This window comes from Cyanistes caeruleus, chromosome 8 (genome assembly GCF_971803275.1).
Source record: "Cyanistes caeruleus chromosome 8, bCyaCae1.hap1.1, whole genome shotgun sequence".
NCBI lineage: Eukaryota > Metazoa > Chordata > Aves > Passeriformes > Paridae > Cyanistes > Cyanistes caeruleus.
Window position 1 is genome coordinate 34603393 of NC_141708.1, and position 17403 is coordinate 34620795.

Below are 17403 nucleotides of genomic sequence, written 5' to 3' on the forward strand. Positions count from 1 at the left end.
AGGAGCCAAACTGCTGTTGATAAAAAGTTTAGGATAATGAAGAGGAGGGACATCATGAAGAGCAGGAAAGACTTGCAATCAGAAAAAATGGCCATTAAAGTAATAGCTAAAACTGACTTGATAAATACAAAAGTCCCACAAAAAGCAGTGTTGTGGTTTCATTTACACAGTGATGGACACTGGGCTGTTGGTGCTCAAGATAATGGTTCATTAGACACCAGCTTGTTCAGCTGTGATGGGAACAGCAAAAGAAACCAGTGAGAATTATTGGGGAGGAACAACAAAATAGTGGAATAGTTCTGGCTCTGTGAGAAATCTGTTGCACCTCAGCCTGGCTGGGTCTGGTCCTCCCTCTCCAGAAAGCAGAGCAGAACTGGGAAGGGCAGGTGCAAACTGGCCAGCCTGGCAGGGAGGGAAGGGGAGAACAAAGCAGGGCTGTCTCAAGTCTCCAATGGCATGGAGAGCTCAACAGCCATGTCTTACCCAGTCTCATCCTGGACCAAAACCAGAGGGCACTGGCAGGGAGTGAGCTGGAAGGAAGGGCAATGATTTTTTTCTTTCACATAATCTGTAATTAAACTGTCCTGGTAATGTAGTGGGTGATGTATTGCTGCACAGATTTAAAAATGAGTGGAGAAATGCAGAAAAGGCAAATCCTTGAAAAGCTGGGAGAGAACACATCCCATGAGCTGCTGCTGGGTGGCTGGAAGGTGCCTGGCTTCACTGAGAACCAGCTCCACATCCCAGTGTCTTTTTTGCTGCTCATCCATAGGCAGCTGCTGTTAATCAACCTCAGGATCAGGATAAGGCTGAACAGGACAGTTTGCTGCCCTGACCTTGTTCTTGTACTCTTCAGTTTTTAGAATCCCTGTCTCTTCGCTACTGTTTTATATAAAGGCATGAAAAAACTTCTCTTGTTTATCCCTAACTTGTTGCTGAGTTGCTGGACCAAATTCTGGTCCAGCTACATAAGGCACCTCTTCAATAAGCACGCTGCAGTTTTGGCTCATGCTTTCTGGTAAGAAAATTGGGTAAGCCTACACCTTTGTGGCTATAGAAACAGGTGTAGCTGTGGTATGTTGCCTTAAGATCTGTTGATTGTGTTTGTGTCTGAGTTGGTTGTGGTTCACCTTGAAGGCTTGCTCATATGCTCAAGTTCTGGTGTTTGAGACTATCTGGGCTAGCTGATAAAATGAATGCTGCCTTCCTCTGGATGTACACTTCAACAAGGACACCTGGATAGCTGTAGGAATGCAGAACCTGGTAGTGGTGGGTGCACAGCTACAGCACCAAAGGGATGGTCCAAATAACTGAGCATCCTGCCCAAATTAGCACCTGCAAGGATGGTACTCATAGTACTGTGTGTCCAGCATGGGAGTGCTCCAAGGGGAATTGTGTGGAATGTGTGGAGGGGGCTGTGCCCCATGTCAGTGTTTCCTTTTTGTCCCAGCCATGGTCATGTTGGCACCCAGGTGAGGGAGTGGCTATCCTGTCACTTCATGCCCCGTTACTGAGTGCAGAGCGGGGCCAGCAGGGATCAGTTGAGCTTTGTGCAGAAGTTTGTTAGGTTTTGTTCTTCCCAGAGGTTCTGTGTTGCAGCTGAAACAGATTATTCATTGTTAATGTGGGAGTCTTGGTGGATGCTTAGCACTGGTGACATCGAGCGCTTGCTGAAATGAGCTCAGGGCTGATCTGGCCCTGCATAATTCCAAGAAGCTGACCATGGCATCACAGGATCATTTATGCTGGAAAAGCCCTCTAGGATCGTTGAGTTCCATCATTAACCCAGCGCTGCCAACAAGCACTACACCACATCCCTAAACACCACTTCTGTGTGTCTTTTAAATTCCCCCAGGGATGGGAACTCCCCCACTGCCCTGGGCAGCCTGTGCCAAGGCTTGACAGTCCCTTCTCTGAATAAATTGTTCTAATATCCAACCTAAACCTTCCTTGGGGCAACTTCAGGGTGGTGCTATTGCTTGTTGTATTTAAGTGTTACATAATGCTTCACAAACTTGTTACAAGTCTGTTTTGTTGATTATGTTATTTTTTTTAGTGTGAGTCAGACAGTCAGTCATGGTTAGCTTGTGTGGAAAAGCAATTGCAGGAGAAAGATTTTTATTTTCTCATTTTAAAAACCGAGCTTTTCAGTTCCCCCACTTAACAAATGATTACTTTCTCATGCCTTTTAAATGCATTAGGGACGAAAATTAAGCAAACTGAAGTACTACTTTATCACAGTTGCTAACTACATCACAGAAATCATGAGTAATACCAAAAACCTTTGGACACAAGGTTTGCCAGCTGATCGCTGCATTGTTCCCAGTCTGAGGAAACACTCGAGAGTTTGGTCCTGCTCAAAACTGCTTTTCTGTACATCAAGTGTGGCACTGCTGAGGATTTCTTATTATTACACGAGAGAGACTCAGTTTATCACTTCTGTGAGAATGTCAGGAATATAATGTGGGGAGAATCCTCAGTTCCTGTGGGAAAGTAGCTGTGGCTGTGCTGCCCCTGGCCATGGGTCTGCTCTGGTGCAGAGTGGGCTCTTGTGAGCCTGCACCAGGTGGGAGAAGTGCCTGATCTCCAGGACAGGGTGAGCACATGGTGTAATCTGACAGGCAGAAACAAAATTCACACAACTCCTAAATCCCTTCCCTGCCTTTGTGGCCTCAAAGGTGATGCACTCTAAAATGTTTTGGGGTGCAATAAGTGTATTGGATTCTCTGCTATATACATAATGAAGCAAATTCCAGCTATACTGAACTCCAGGGAAGTGTGGTCTTGGTTTAAAGGAAATAATAAATTTTCTTTGTGTTCACTTGTCATTTTTCCTGGACTCTGTTTCTAATTTAAAGCTGTAAGAGAACTTAAAAGAGGCAGCCTGATGTTACACAGTACCAGACTGTGCTATTGAAGTTACACCTAGAAATAAATGTAAAAAAACCCAAATAAATAAAGAAAAGTAAAAGCATCATTTCACACTGAGTAACAAAATTAAGTTGTTCTGGCATGAAGGAACTGTGCTGCCTCAGGAATGTAAAACTCACATTGACATGAGTAACCTGTATTGTTTATCAACCATAACAGATTTCTGTAAACCTCACCTAAATGTAAATGAGTTGGATTCTTTTTCTTTCTTTACAAAACATACTGAACTGTTGGGGAGTCACAACCAAGACTCCTTTTGAGGAATGGTCCATCAGAGGCATTTACTCATATTCTCATTAAGCTTAAGGCTGATTTTTAGAGTATGTGATTAACTTTAGAAGGGCCATACTTTATCTCTTGACACAAATAAACTTTAAGCTTGGGTCTTCCTGCTCAGCCTGCACAGTTGTTCTCTCCAACTGTTCATCTGTTGCAAACATTTTCATTTGCAGATGAATTGCAAGTGGGCTTTGGTCCCTGCTTTTACAGAGTCCAAATGACTTCAGATATTCCGAGGTGGTCAGGCTAGGGGGTCATGTATGAGTGACAGGTGCACATCTTGCAGCAAAGCACATTTGACATCAGTCCAATAAGGAATCTGCCTGACAGCTCAGCTATTTGGAGGTACTGAAAGGGAAGGTGAACTGTTGCCTTCCTGCTTTTGTGGGAGCTCTGGGTGCAGGGTGGGCTGAGCAGCTCTGTGCCTGCAGCAGGTGGATTGCAGCAGAGCTGGCAGAGAGGAGCGCAGGGTTTGGGCACTCACTGCAAGAGCCACACGGGTCCCCAGCCTGTATCACAGGCCTGAGGAGCATTGAGCCTCTACTGCCTCACAGAGCACCAGGCCTGTGGTGTTTGGAGCTTCACACTGGAAAGCTGAAACCTTTGCTGGAGGCTTTGTGCTGGCTAAAACACATTGGATGAATAAATAAACCTGTTTTCCACAACTGTGTGCTAGTATTACCTATGCTTTAATGCATTTTTGTGATCTTAAATGCAACTCCGTTTCAGATTGTGGCAAAAAACCTAAATTTGTGGGAGTAGGACTATAATTTTTTCCCATTTTTTTTCAGTGGTGTACTGTACTCTTCCATACTGGTTAGTCTGTGTGTGAGGAATAAGGTTGCTGTGTGTATCATACAGGTTAGTAAAAGCTTCAGCACTCTAAGAACTTTAATACAGGTAGTCTAGGGATGTGTTCTGAAAAATCCTATTCCTTCCCTCACTAAGAGCACAGTCTGTTTCATCGTTTTCTTCTGATTTTTCTTTGCAAGGTGGGAACCATGTTAGATACTGATCTGTAACGCTGGTGGCTGCCCTAGCACTGTGTGTGTGCCTTTGGAATGTGTTTTCACATACCTGCCTTCTGGAGTGTTTGGCACTACGCTTTCTGCCATATTTTCAAGGCAATTTTGGGTTCTCAGGGGATCTGTTGTCCTTCTAGAGGTTGTTTTCCTTGTAATTCATCTTCTTTATTGCTTGTGTACAACACGTAAAATATTTCTCCTCCTGTAAAATGTGCTGCTATTTCTACTGCAGGGAAAAGAGCAACACAAAATTGTGTTCTACACCAGAGACTGAGTGATGCTGTCCCAGTGATGCTGTCCCAGTCCTGCTTGTACTGGACATTCTGGGCAGCATTTCTTGCTTTTCCAGGCCTTCTGTGTCCAGAGAAGAGCAGCTCACGAGGTGATGCCCGTGCTTAGCCAAGAATAATCCAAATGATTCTTGCAGGTGATCCGAAGAAGTAGCGATGAGGAGAAGTTGCTGTGCTTGGTCCGTCAGCGCGCGGGGCACCACTGCCAGACGGCTGTGATCGTGATCCTGATCCTGGCCTGGGAGGGGATCCCGCACCTCCTGGCGGACACGCTCTACAAGGAGCTGACACAGAGCCTGCGCAAGTACGGCTGTCCCACCAGCCGGCGCTGCGCCCTCAACGAAGAGTGAGTCCCTGCCCTGGGAGCCTGGAGGGTTCTTGGCCATTCAGGAGTTCAGCTCCTACATCTACAGCTCCAAAGCACCGCTGTCATTTGTGTCACACCTCCCTCCTGGCTTTTCCTAGAGGAGAGGCTCTCAGTGGGAGTTGGGTGTGCCATACTTTGTGACTTTGTGAAGTAGACGTGAGGTTGAACACTCAAAACTAGGATCTTCCTCTCTGGGCCTCCGAGAGGAACTTAGTTTAATTGATTAGAGAATATATTGCTGCAGTGCTGCCTGTGTGCTGATTTCTGTGTAGCCCACATTTAACAGACTCTGAGAGCTGTTTGGGGACCTGAATCTAATGCTTGTGTTCTTAAAGGGTCTACTCAGAAAGTCAAATCAGTTTGGAGTTAATGGTTTTGCTGCACAAGAACTGTTGGATTTGGGGTAACCTTAAGTAGCAGGGCTGTTTTCTTGGTTGAAGATGTTACCCACCTGGAGAAGTCATAAGGGATACATGGGTGTATTTATATAACTATAACTGAGTGTTTGTATTTCTGTCCCCAAAATGGGTGTTGGGGAAGTTGAGACTGTCTTTGTGGAGAAAAGTCAGCCCTCTACACCTGAGTATTTTCTTAATAGAAAGTACCTGATTAAGCCATGAATTTCACAAATTCCTTTGTTATGCTCTGTATTAGAAAAGAAATAGCAAAATAGCACTGACCTAAAAAACTCCTAAACCCAAGAGCTGTGTTGCCAGCTGACCTGATGTGTCTTTATTTCCTTTTGTAGTCGTACTTGTGCATGTCAAGGACTTGACCCAGAAACTTGTGGAGCATCATTCTCATTTGGCTGTTCATGGAGTATGTATTTCAATGGCTGTAAGTTTGCCAGGAGCAAAAACCCCAGGAAATTTAGGCTTCTCACTGATGACCCTAAACAAGTAAGATTTATTTATCTTTTTTTCTCAAAATGCCTTTTCTGATGATTTTCAGAACTAGACATTCTCCACCCTTTCTCTGTGCCACATGTATGTGTAACTTACCACAGACTCACACCCAACAAGATTTTTGTAACTGTAGTATTTAGAATAAATGATACTGAGATTTCATTCAGTGGAACAATTACTATGCATTTGCATAACATAGAATTATTATTAATGTTCTTCTGCATGCATATTTAGCTCACTGTGTAACTCTGTGAAATATTAATTCTTTGTAAGTAATGCCTTTTTCTAAGGGCCAAGTCTGTAGCTCAGGGTTTCAGACCTTTTGCCTTGGCACAGAAGATGTTGTACCTTGGGGTTGCACTGCTTTCCCACTGCAGTAGGACCAGCTGACAGCCTGGGCTCCCCTGTCACCAAGAGAAAACTGTTTTTTCCTGTGGACAGCATGTTTTCAAAATAGTTTTGAAGGAATGAATATGCTAAAATGCAATGCAGTGAAATGATACCACAATTGCTGCTTACTGCGTGTTAGTGATGCCATAAAGATGAGGCAGCACAGAGAACAACGATGGATTATGTGAAATAACGAACCTCTGAAAAATAAATACCCAACCACATTAGTTACTTTACATTGAAAATACCTTCCTGAAGAAGGAACAAAGTGTTGTAAGCTGGTGACCAGTGCCTGGTGAACAGAGACTTCTCGGGGTGACTCCCAAGTGCCTTTTGTTCTGACTGTTGGTGTCTGTAACCCCACTTCCCTGTGGAGCTCCAGGTAAAAGCACCACACCTTTCCCAGCTGCCGTGTTTGAGGCACTCTTGGGCACCAGGGTCTCTGTTGGGGTCACACTGCCAGTAATCTATGTACACACAGTGTGAAACATCCCTTTGTTCTTGATGGATGTCACTTGATTTGCTGCAGGTAAATATTCCTCCCAGCTCCTGATTTATGTCCTAAAAAAGCTCATGAAACATTTCTCATGCACACGAGTGCAAGCCCTCAGTCTCCTGTGGGCTGTGGGGAGTCCATCACACTGTGGGTATCCACAAACCTTGGTAGGGCCCGAGGTGGAGCTTCAGCTCAGCACAGCAGAGCAAACACTGCTCTTTGCCCTCCTCACTGAACACCTGCCTGAGGCACTGCAGGCCAAACCCAGCTCTGCTTGTCTCAAGAGGGAATTGGTTTGATAAACTTGTAGTTTCTAGGGAAATGTATTTATGGGGCATTCTTTCATTTTAGGAATCCCATTCCTTAGCTGTCCTTTGCCACTCCTGTGTATTTAGGTTCTCCCCCTGTATAATGTCATGCATGGAGCATTCTGTGCGTGCATTTTCTCTGTAGGTTTCTGATGCTGAGTGAGATGAGGTTAAGGGGGTAGTATACTGAGGAAAGAATTGTTCCTAAGATGGATAATTAAGGATACAGTACCTTTAATGTGGTTTAGAAAACCTTTTGTGGTAGCCATTTATATCTGATAAAACTGGGTTTAGTATGAGTTAAAAATACAATAGTATTTTTGCAATGTAACATCCCATTGAAAAAAGTGAGCCCTCCTGGTGTTTATGTATGCTGGTGTTTAGTGTGTGGTGATAATTGGGTTTTTTTTAAACAAAATGAAGCAAGCTGTTATTTTTTGCCACTATACACTGTGAGAAACTGAAGCTGCAGTTGTATCTCAAAGCCTGGTCCTTGGAGGAAAAGAAATTAGGGAGTCTGTCACTGCCCTCTGCTTTCCCAATTAGCTGGTGATTTTCCTGAAGAAGTAAATTAGGATGATTGTTTCTACAAATAAGAGCTTAAATATGGCACTGCCATAGAGGCCCACTTAGCTAATTCTTGTATTTATATGGCTTAGCCTAAGGAAGGGAATATTATTTCTGAATCTAGTAGTTATTTCCATTAAGTCCTGATTTTTGTCTCTCCAAAAATAGTTAACAAATGTTCCTGTTAGAAGTTCTGCTGCAGGATGAGAATAATAGCTGAGAGAACACCTAAGAGCTGAAGTTAAATGCTATTAGGAGTTTCTCTCATGGTGTGTCAGCATAGGCTAAGGCCCCATAAGCAAAACACTAACAGAACACCTGGGCTTCTGCCCCCACTCAGCTTGGGGTATGATTTTTCTCCTCTGGATGTTACTTCTGTCTTTCTATTTACAACATACCTCACTCCTTGACTGCCTATGGAAAACAGTGCAGAAATTAGTTCCTGTGTGCTGGGTTCCTGACCTAGCAGGTACCCTCTGTTGTTTGGCTGATTCCTGTTTATCAGCTTTGGTGGTTTAGTCATGCAAAAGTAGATGTTTATGGTCAGTGGGGCAGCAGAACAGAAGTCAATTTAATAAAATAGGAGGTAGAAGCTGAGATTCTTTTAAAGCAAGCTGCAGCACCAAATGTTGCCTTTCCCTGCAGGAAGAACTTCTTGAAAATAATTTGCAAATGTTAGCGACTGATGTGGCTCCGGTTTATAAGAAACTTGCTCCAGAAGCTTTCCAGAACCAGGTGGGTGTGAGACATCCAGCTCTGAGCAGTGGTGCAGTGCCAGTCCATGAAGCAGCCCCAGAGCTGCAGCCTCATGGCAGCTGTGAATCCCAGTGCATTTGGCACCTTTCCTTACACTGCACCTCTTTACTTCAGCTGGTGCTTAAGTAGCACTGTATTTTTAATGTGAAAAATGCTTAGAGATAATACTGTTAATAAAATAAAATGGCTTTACTATCCAAGACATTTTGATTGTGGGTGACCTGATTATCTTATTGCAATCCAGCCACGAATGTTACACGTTTCGTTGGAAAACAGCAGTCACTGAGTCTGCCTGGCTGCCTTGATTCTGTCCCAGAGCTGCTGGTGGCCCGTGGGGTTGCAAAGCCACGCTTTCAGCGCCGAGTGTCTTTAGTTTGTTTTCCTTTCAGGTGGAAAACGAGCACATGGGCCCCGACTGCCGGCTGGGCTCCAAGGACGGTCGGCCCTTCTCGGGTGTCACGGCGTGCATCGATTTCTGTGCCCACGCCCACAAGGACACACACAACATGCACAATGGGAGCACTGTGGTACGTACACGGCACCTTCTCACTGCTGCTCTTCACTGGCGTTACCGCGAGCTCCACCGTGATGCTCGTGACTTCATTTGCATCAAGGGTTTGAAGTTGTTTCATAATGACCTGCAAGATGCCATTTAATAGTGCCCAAGTGTTGTTATTATATATATGCATATGGTATTTGCATATATTTGTTACTGTCTACAGAGGACATGAGTTGATCTTATTGCAGAGCAGATCAGAAAGGGGATGGGATTGATCCTTCCTACAGAATACCTCCAATTCTGTAAAGACACCTGATCCTTTGGAGAGGCCTGGCCAGAGGGCAGAGAAGTTATTCCTGGGAGATTGCTGATGTTTAGGGCACATAATTGTCTAACCAACCAGCCCTCTGTAGAGGAAGAGCTAAAACAAACTAATTCATTACTGACTTATCTCCCTGGGCTCATCAAATTCACTCCTTCTTGCACTGGGCACTTAGCAGGCTTCATGTTAATGTAGTTACAGGTCAGGAAGTAGACGGTGTGGATTGTGATAGAGCCACACTACAGTCTTCAAATCTCAGTGTGAAAGGAAAACCCCACACACTGGTGTGGCTGTTGTATGAAATGCCTTGATAGATTGCCAGTGAGAAAATTGGTTGGGAATTACTCAATAAAGTGATCTTCTAGAAATTTAGACCATAGTGTTGAAGAAAGACAAGGTCAAAGCAGAAAAGATAAAACTGGCAGTGTTCTTTGAGCAGTAGGAGCATCACAGTGCTTGTACAGCATTGCAGGTAACAAGAGTAACTTTTCTATCAAAGGATGTTTATCTGGAAAAAATCTATGTAGTATCTTTGTTTATTCTAGAATTTTTTTTAAAATGCAAATTGAATTATTGTGTTGCTGCAATTTAATAAAATGTTGCATTTACACCTGTAGTTAACATTGAGCATTTGTATGTGACAACAATGAAATGATTGGTACAGTTGTTTAATGTTAATTTTGTCTTGTAAGGTGAGCAAATGTCCATTCCTTTACAGTATGGAAGCAACTCTGGGAATCCACCAGGAATGCCAGTCCTCAATAGACTATTATTTTGCATTGCAAAATTGCTCCTGAAGCATAGGAATTTGATGCCCTTAAAGATTCTAAACTTGAAAATGAGATCTCCTTGTCAGACAAATGGCACGATAGGCTTTTTGATGAAATTTAATTTAGATGTTCTCAAAGGAATAGTTTAAGAGCTCCATTGCCTCTTAAATTAAAAACTAAATGGCAGCTGAGTCTGCTACTCATTTTTGCCATACTGGATCCCAAAAAAGTAATAAGTTATGGCCAGAAGCACCTGGAGGGACAATTAAACCTTTTTTGAGGAATGTATTGGGAACTAGTTCTACAATTGCAGTTATCTGTAATCATCTGATCATTTACCTGATCTCAATTCAGCTTCACATTATCCTTGCTGGAGTTGATACTTTATGGATTGTATGTGGTGTGTTTGCAAGTAGTTCCAAGTCTCAGAAGCATGGAACATTACAACTTGTCCATTGTATGGACCAGAACTTACCTCTGTCACTTTCTACCAAGTTCTGCCAAATTTTGTCAGTTTTGCAGAACATGACCAAATGATTAGAGCTGCTGAAAACTCTGCCTTGTAATCTGGTTTTCATGGGTAGCTCACTCACAAATAAATACTGCATACCTGTGTTCTCTTTCTTTAGACAGGATTTCTCTTTATTTCTCTATACTTGCGGCAGGGGGCTATTTGTAAATAGAAAACAGCTTTAAGTGTCAACACTCGACTTTACCTACTTGAATTGGGACATTTTGAAAGTGAATTGGGGTTGGGAGTTGTGGCTGTGGTCACAGGACACGCAGTGTTTGCTGTTCCCTGTCTGTGCAAAGTTACAGTTGTATGAATTGGAGGCCTAAAGCAAAAAATGTTGTTTTTTGCAGACAGGGTGGCAGACATGCTGGGCTTTCTTCAGTCCAGATTTTCATGACAATCAAAATTAGGGTTGTTAATTTTGGCTTAGAACCAGCCTTGGTTGGTCTGGTAACACCATAGGAAATCTAGTGGTAAGGACACAAAAAGAAATTAGTACATGTGATACCAGCACCTCCTGCATTCCTGTGTAGTTCCAGAACTACTTAGCTTAAAATACATGATGATTTCTTATAAATCACTGATGATAATGATGGAGGGGTTATTTACATAACTATTGAGGTATTTTGTCTGTAAAATGTACTGAGTGCAAGTACAATTGTGAGGTGACAGCTCTCACAGAGATTGCTTTCTCATAGTGTGGTAATGAACAGAATGAGAACAATTTGCACTGCACTAAAACCTCCAGCATCCATGACTTTGCTATTTTTCACTTGTTTTTTTTTAACTGCTTGTCACGCCTCACATTTTAAGTCTGTACAGGGTGTACTTGTCATCCTGGCCCTTGTTAGTGCTGTTAAGATTTCTTCCCTTTTAACTTAGGCAAACACAAAATCTTTATTTATAAAATCTAAAGTTCTTCAAGGCTAAAGAGGTTACAGTAAATACCTTGTAAGTTGATAGTTGGAAATGCTGCTGGCTCTGTCAGTGTGACACTAACATCGGTGGTAAATCACTTTTACCACAAGTATGACAGGAATTCTGAATGGAGCACCAAAAGTAAAGGAAAACCAGGGTCCATTCAAATTATTTAAACCAGGCAAAGACATAAGTTCAACAAAAGACTTAAATGAGGGTAATAATAAGGGATAAGTTTGCTGTACCCATAAAAACATATTTTAAAACATTCTTGCATTTTGATCAGTATGTGTGTTTGATCAGCTGCACTATTTGTATGTGACTCTGAAAATAAATCATTCTGTAAAGCTGCTGTTAGCAGTGGGAGTGTCTTGGAAATGCCCTCTGGAGATACAAGAGAGAGAATAGTACATCTTAACGTAGACAAATTGGGGATTACCACTACATGGTAATTACCACTGGATATCTGGGTTGCTGAATGTTGTTCCTGGCTAGCAGAGTCAGGCTCTGAATTTATACTGCTTCTGGTAGAAAGCTAAAAACAAGCACTCCCTGCTTGCTCTGTAGTAGAATGACAGTTCTACAGAGATGTAAACTAATGTGTTTGTCTGAAAGAAGCCAAAATAATTTCTGCCTACAAACTAAGTTTTTAAAGAGTCTTTAAGGCAATAAATATGCCATTCACTTTTACTTAGACTCTTTTGTCATCTCTTAACATTCTGCTACTGATGTATGTTACAGCTAGTGTTAGGGTGTGTGTTCCTTATGGATATGGAGCTAAATGAGCAACACAGATAAAAGCTTTTTATAGTTACTGATGGAGTGTGTGAAATGGAAGTACTTTTGTTTCTTTATCAGATTAGCTGTGAAGGGTCATTTCCTTCATACGTGTGGGAATCCATTTAAGACACTGGCAGTGTTCTTTTTGGGGTTTAAAAGGGACAAAAATGCTGTTGCTGGTTCTGCAGCTTGTTTGTGGCTGTTGCTCATCCAAGGGGGCCCAGGGCCCTTGTTGCTGGGGCTGAGGAAGGAGAGAGACCAACTGCAGTTTTTTGTAATCCCACAGTCTGCAGCAGACTGGGAAGAAGGGGAGGAAGATAAAGCTATGCTTTGAGGGCAGCTACAATATGTAATTCATAACTGGCAGTAGAGCCAAGCAGTGACAATCACCAGTCTATCAACAAACTCTTCCTGCTTCAGAAAAAAACACCAAACCCTCTGTTTTTGCCATACCTTTCTGCATTTCTGCAGGCACAGCCCATCACAGTGTTGGCACAGGGCTCCAGGCCTCTGCAGTAGCTGACAGGATGTCTGTGCATGGTTACACCCTGCTCATTCAGGAGCTGCAGCAGAACCAAGTGCTTAAACTGGTGCTTCAGCTTCTACCAGACAGGAGGAAAGATGAACCCCTGAGCCTGTAAAAGAAGGATTTCTGTTAGGTTTTTATATTGTGCCAATGGAGAAACATGAGTTGTTCGCTGCTGAATTCCCAGAGTGCAGATCCCGTGCCGTACCCATGTCACCTGTCCAACAGCACAGCCTGGGGGCATGAAGTGGGCAAAAGGAAAATATGTTTGCAGCTCCCTTCTCTGGTTTTGTTCAGGGTAGATCAGACCAACAAAACCACATGGTTTGTCTTGGCTGCAAAGGAAAAGCAGAGATGTTTTTTGTGTAGCAGTGGGCAAGGCTGCAGCAGCACCTGAGTCCCCAGTGGCACCACTCTGTCTCCAGCTGCACAGGGAGGTGTGTGTAAGAAACCTGATTCCACCTCTCAGGTTTAGAAAGGCTGCTTGACTGCTCTGCTGAAACTTGAATGTAAAACATTTGTTATTACAACACAGTGGAAAAGGCTCCATCATTTCTGTATGTGAGGTTCAAGAGGACACAGGCAGATCAAAGAAACCCAGACTAACACTGAAGCTGTGTGGCTACAGATGGATGTCTGGAGGGAATTTCATTGAGTTCCTGGTGCATTTGAAGTTTTAAAGAAGGGAATAATAATAATAAAGTTTAATAAACATGCAACTTTTACCATGACATAACTAAATGGTAATGGGTTTGATCACCAAGCACATTGGAAACCTAAACAAACCATTTGGCCAACATTTCTTTGGCCTTTGAGCATCCTGGATGATTTAGCTGCCGGTTGTGGAAAAAGCACAGTAGCAGGATATGCAGCTTCATGCTCTAAATGGCCTTTAACAGACTTGATGGTTTTCTCATGTTTGCATTTAATTTTGGTCAGTTTGCAGCAGTGTCAGTACCAATGGAAAATATTGCTTTTTCACTTCTCAGCAATAGCTTCTAAGTTCCTTAATGGAATATTTTGCACAGGTTTGAATATTGAAGTATTTTTTTTAAGCAGGTATTTCTCATTTGGTGAATTACCACCTTTAGCTGTAAGTTTTTAGGTTATCTATACAGCCTTAACTTATGGCTGGTTTTCCCATATCATTATTTTCAGTTATCTGTTTGCCATAGTGCCCTCACTTTTATGTTAAAATATATTAAGGGAGCACTGACTGTGGAAGTATACATGTATTAAAACTGGTGTTGTGATATTTAGGCTGTAGATGTACTGGTCTTCAGATCTGCTTACAATTTTGGCTACACATTAATTTCCTAATATGTATTCAAACTCAGTATTTAACATACAGGGTGTGCTGGAGTTGGCATTACTTCCACCATAGTTCTGGCAATATACTACAGCCCTCATCTTGTTTAGTTCCTCAAAACAGGTCATCTTTCTTGTTCTAGAGGGTGTTGGCTTTTGCATGGAAATTTATAAATGTAAATTGGATGAGGTTCTCAGTTTTCAAAATAATAAATATTGTGGATTGAATCCTCCAGACTTCTTTCAGATGAGGCTAGACATGGTATTCTAAAAGATCACTGCCCAGTTTCTCATGAAAATGAGTGAGAGCCAGGCCCCTCCATGCTGGCTTTATTCCTGCTTTTGTTTATAATTTAGAAGGGGAGAACGCACCAGGCTGAGAACATCACTCATATATAATCATGCTCTCTATATGTCTGACCTTCTCTCACCCTTCCTCAATAATTTGGCATCTGCTGGCCATTTTCAACCAGATGTCACAGAACTTGGCAGAAACTGAATTGTCTTTGGAGGTTTTTTAACCTCTTGTTGTGGGCTGTGAAATGTCCCTGTTGAGTGAGGGGAGCCCGGGTCCAGGAGAAGGTGGCCCCAAGGCTGAGGCAGGCCCTGTTTCCCCTGGCCAGCAGGGGTGGGAGCAGGGATCCCTGCTGGGCTGGGGGGTGGGAGTGCGGGCTGGAGAAGCTCACAGGAAGCAAGGTGCCAGTCGCTGCTCACGGAACATCTTGTTGTTTTTCCTAAATGTGCCTGGCAGTGCAGAGGCTGCCCAGAGGAGGTGAGTACGCATGGAGCCGGCACCTCAGTGAGCGCCACAAAGCTGCTGCTAACTGCCCTAAAGCCCCCTCTCCATCCCTTCCAGCTGCCTCCTGAAAAGCTCTTCCTTGTCTCTGCCCCTTGGATTTCCTCCTTTTGCTGCTCTGCAACTGCCAAGCTTTGCATAGAGCTATTGATAAAGCCTAAGCCACCACTTTTTTGGTTCAGGATTTTTTAGTTTGTGGCTCTGTAATTTTTATTTTTCTAGAAATAATTGTGTGACACTTTTATGCAAAAGCTGTGCTATAAATGAAAAATGTTTGGGTTTTTTTCACCCCGTAAATAATAGCATTCTTCTCCCCTGGAATGTTAAGCATGGTGACAAGACTCTGGGAAATTGGATTGGCTGTTTATGATAGGTGTCAGATTCAGCCTACAGAATGATGGAATGATACGCTTCCATTTAGGGAGTATCATCTCATCCTTGGATGGTGCTCCTATTCCTTTATGTGTGTAGTTAGTAACTCCTGTGGAACAGCAGCTTCCCTGAGCCATGCTATCAATGCCTGGCTTTCTAACCATGTAGGAGCCCCTTGGGAATGGAAGTGACAGAACTGCAGGAGGGTGGATGTCTGTACAAGTGCTCAGGCACAAGGAGCTGCTGCTGTCCCTTGGGAATGACACCAAGGATCACAGCAAGGAAAAAACCCCTGCTTTCAGGGGGAAGGGTTAGTAACAGCTGGAACTCAAGGAAATGTTCAGCATTTATAATGACAATAGGAAAACAATTGCAATATGTTGGGATATATATATTTGACATTCTGATGTGCTCTCATCAAACCCGATATAACCAGCACTCTCTGGGCTCCAGGATCTCACAACACAGAATAAGAGGAAGTAGGGCAGTGGCCTAAGAGAACATTTCCTGGGTCCTGTGAGTTAATTACAGCAGGCTGTTAATTTAAGAAAGTATTGAGAGAGGGAGAGAGAGCTGAGATTTGCAAAACATATAAAACATATAGAGCAGTGTGAGTAACTGTTTGTGCTGGTTTGGGTTTTTTTTTTTCATTTACCAACCAAAACAAAAACCAAAACCAATTCTAAATCATAGAATAAATTCCAGGTCATAAACACTTCTTGTTTAATGCAAAAATGAATTTTCTTCTTTTGTAATATTTAAAAATGAATCTGAACATCAAATATGTATTTATGTATTAAAATAATAATCTGAACACTTAGGAACTTTGCAGTATATTTACCAAGGCTGGCATATATTTGTGGATACTGTAAGCTGAGACAAAATTTCACTTTGCCATCCAAGGCGTGTGCCTTAACCTTAAAGTACTGATAGATTTTCTGTGTCATGGTAGATCAAACACATGTGATTGTGTGTGAGATGTTTGCATTAGAAAGCCCCACAGTGTTGAGGCCACAGAATCCGAGTGAGCAGTGAAGCCTGGGATGACTGCCTGAGCCTTTATGTAACTGGTGTTTGGTGTGTGTGGTTTATTTGTAACTGGCTCTGCTCCTGCCAGGTCTGTACCTTAACGAAGGAAGATAACCGGAGAGTGGGGGTCATTCCAAGCGATGAACAGCTCCATGTGTTGCCTCTTTACAAAATCTCACAAACAGATGAGTTTGGCACTGAAGAGGGCCTGGAAGCCAAGATAAAAGCCGGAGCCATACAGGTGCTCACAGCGTTCCCCAGAGAAGTGCGAATGTTGGCTGAGCCTCTCAGAGCTACCAAGAAAAAGAAACCAGACACCAGGAGGACCCCGAGTGAAAAGCAGCCATTAATAGATAAAAAATATTCAACGCCAGTAAAACTGAAAACTGAAGCCCCAGAAAATCTTGGCAACACTTTGCATTGTTTAGGTGAGTGATACTTAGGAAATTCTGCCAGTCTGTTCTGATTCTCTGTTCTCTTACACATCTAATGGGAGGGAAAAGCTCCTTTAAAATAAGCAAGTTGTATATTCTGCGTTTTTGGGGTTAATGAAAAAGGTCACTGTGGCCAGTGTTGTCTCATGGGGCAGAAGAAACCCCAGGTGATCACCCAAAAATAGTTTATTGTTGGTCTGTGAACACCTATGTTCACCTAAGTTCCCTTGTTCTAACAAATAATGGCAGTTTGACAGTCTTTAAAGAACTTTGTTGGAATGTTTCCCTAAATAATTTCCATCACTTTAAAGTACAAGAACTGTGTTCTCCACTTCTTATGGCAGATAACAGCTTTCTCAGAATCTGAGCTGTGATACTTCCCTATCAATGGCATGAACCCTGCTGCACAGCAAGAGATGTGTCAGATCCCCCAGGTTTTATCAAGTGACTGCTCCTGTTGGCAAGGAGCAGGTGCCAGTGAGGCCGTGTGGGCAGCACAGAGCTGTGCCTGGGCCAGGCTCTGTTACCTGGTGTCACTTCTTGGCTCAGGCCTCCACAGGGTAGGACTGTGGGATGGGACCGGGCAGAAATGAGAAGCAGAAAAGAAGGAAGAGGTGGAAGAAGCCATGGTCTTAAATTCTCTGATTAGCAGGTGAAAAATAAATAAAATGAAACCCTGTCTGTTAGGAAGAAGAGAAGAAAATTAGCCCATCTGCTGTAATTTTGATTTTTTTTTTTTTATCCAGACCTATGTAGCAGATTTAAGGGGAGGAGTGACAGGTAAATGTGTTTCAAAAATATCTGTGTTTTGGGGGGATAAC

At 42.9% G+C, this 17403-nt stretch overlaps 1 protein-coding gene and 1 long non-coding RNA gene across 17 annotated transcripts in view; one reads left to right on the plus strand and one right to left on the minus strand.

Moving 5' to 3' along the window:
• Window positions 1-17403, plus strand: part of TET1 (tet methylcytosine dioxygenase 1) — an 88950-nt gene that overhangs the window by 66675 nt on the left and 4872 nt on the right. For 12 of the 14 annotated variants that reach the window (XM_086900115.1, XM_086900123.1, XM_086900118.1 and 9 more), the window contains 5 exons: window positions 4663-4871; window positions 5641-5791; window positions 8204-8293; window positions 8704-8841; window positions 16237-16576. In XM_086900115.1, coding sequence (XP_086756241.1) covers window positions 4663-4871; window positions 5641-5791; window positions 8204-8293; window positions 8704-8841; window positions 16237-16576 — 928 coding nt within the window. Of the gene's footprint in view, window positions 1-4662; window positions 4872-5640; window positions 5792-8203; window positions 8294-8703; window positions 8842-9853; window positions 10534-16236; window positions 16577-17328; window positions 17363-17403 lie in introns of those variants that run through there. The other 2 variants (XM_086900126.1, XM_086900127.1) reach the window with 2 other exon arrangements.
• LOC111931502 (uncharacterized) overlaps window positions 1-17403 on the minus strand; it is a 53214-nt gene that overhangs the window by 17791 nt on the left and 18020 nt on the right. For 2 of the 3 annotated variants that reach the window (XR_002865569.2, XR_002865568.2), the window contains exon 3: window positions 12571-12752. This is a non-coding gene — a long non-coding RNA (uncharacterized LOC111931502). Of the gene's footprint in view, window positions 1-8482; window positions 8953-12570; window positions 12753-17403 lie in introns of those variants that run through there. The other variant, XR_002865571.2, reaches the window with a different exon arrangement.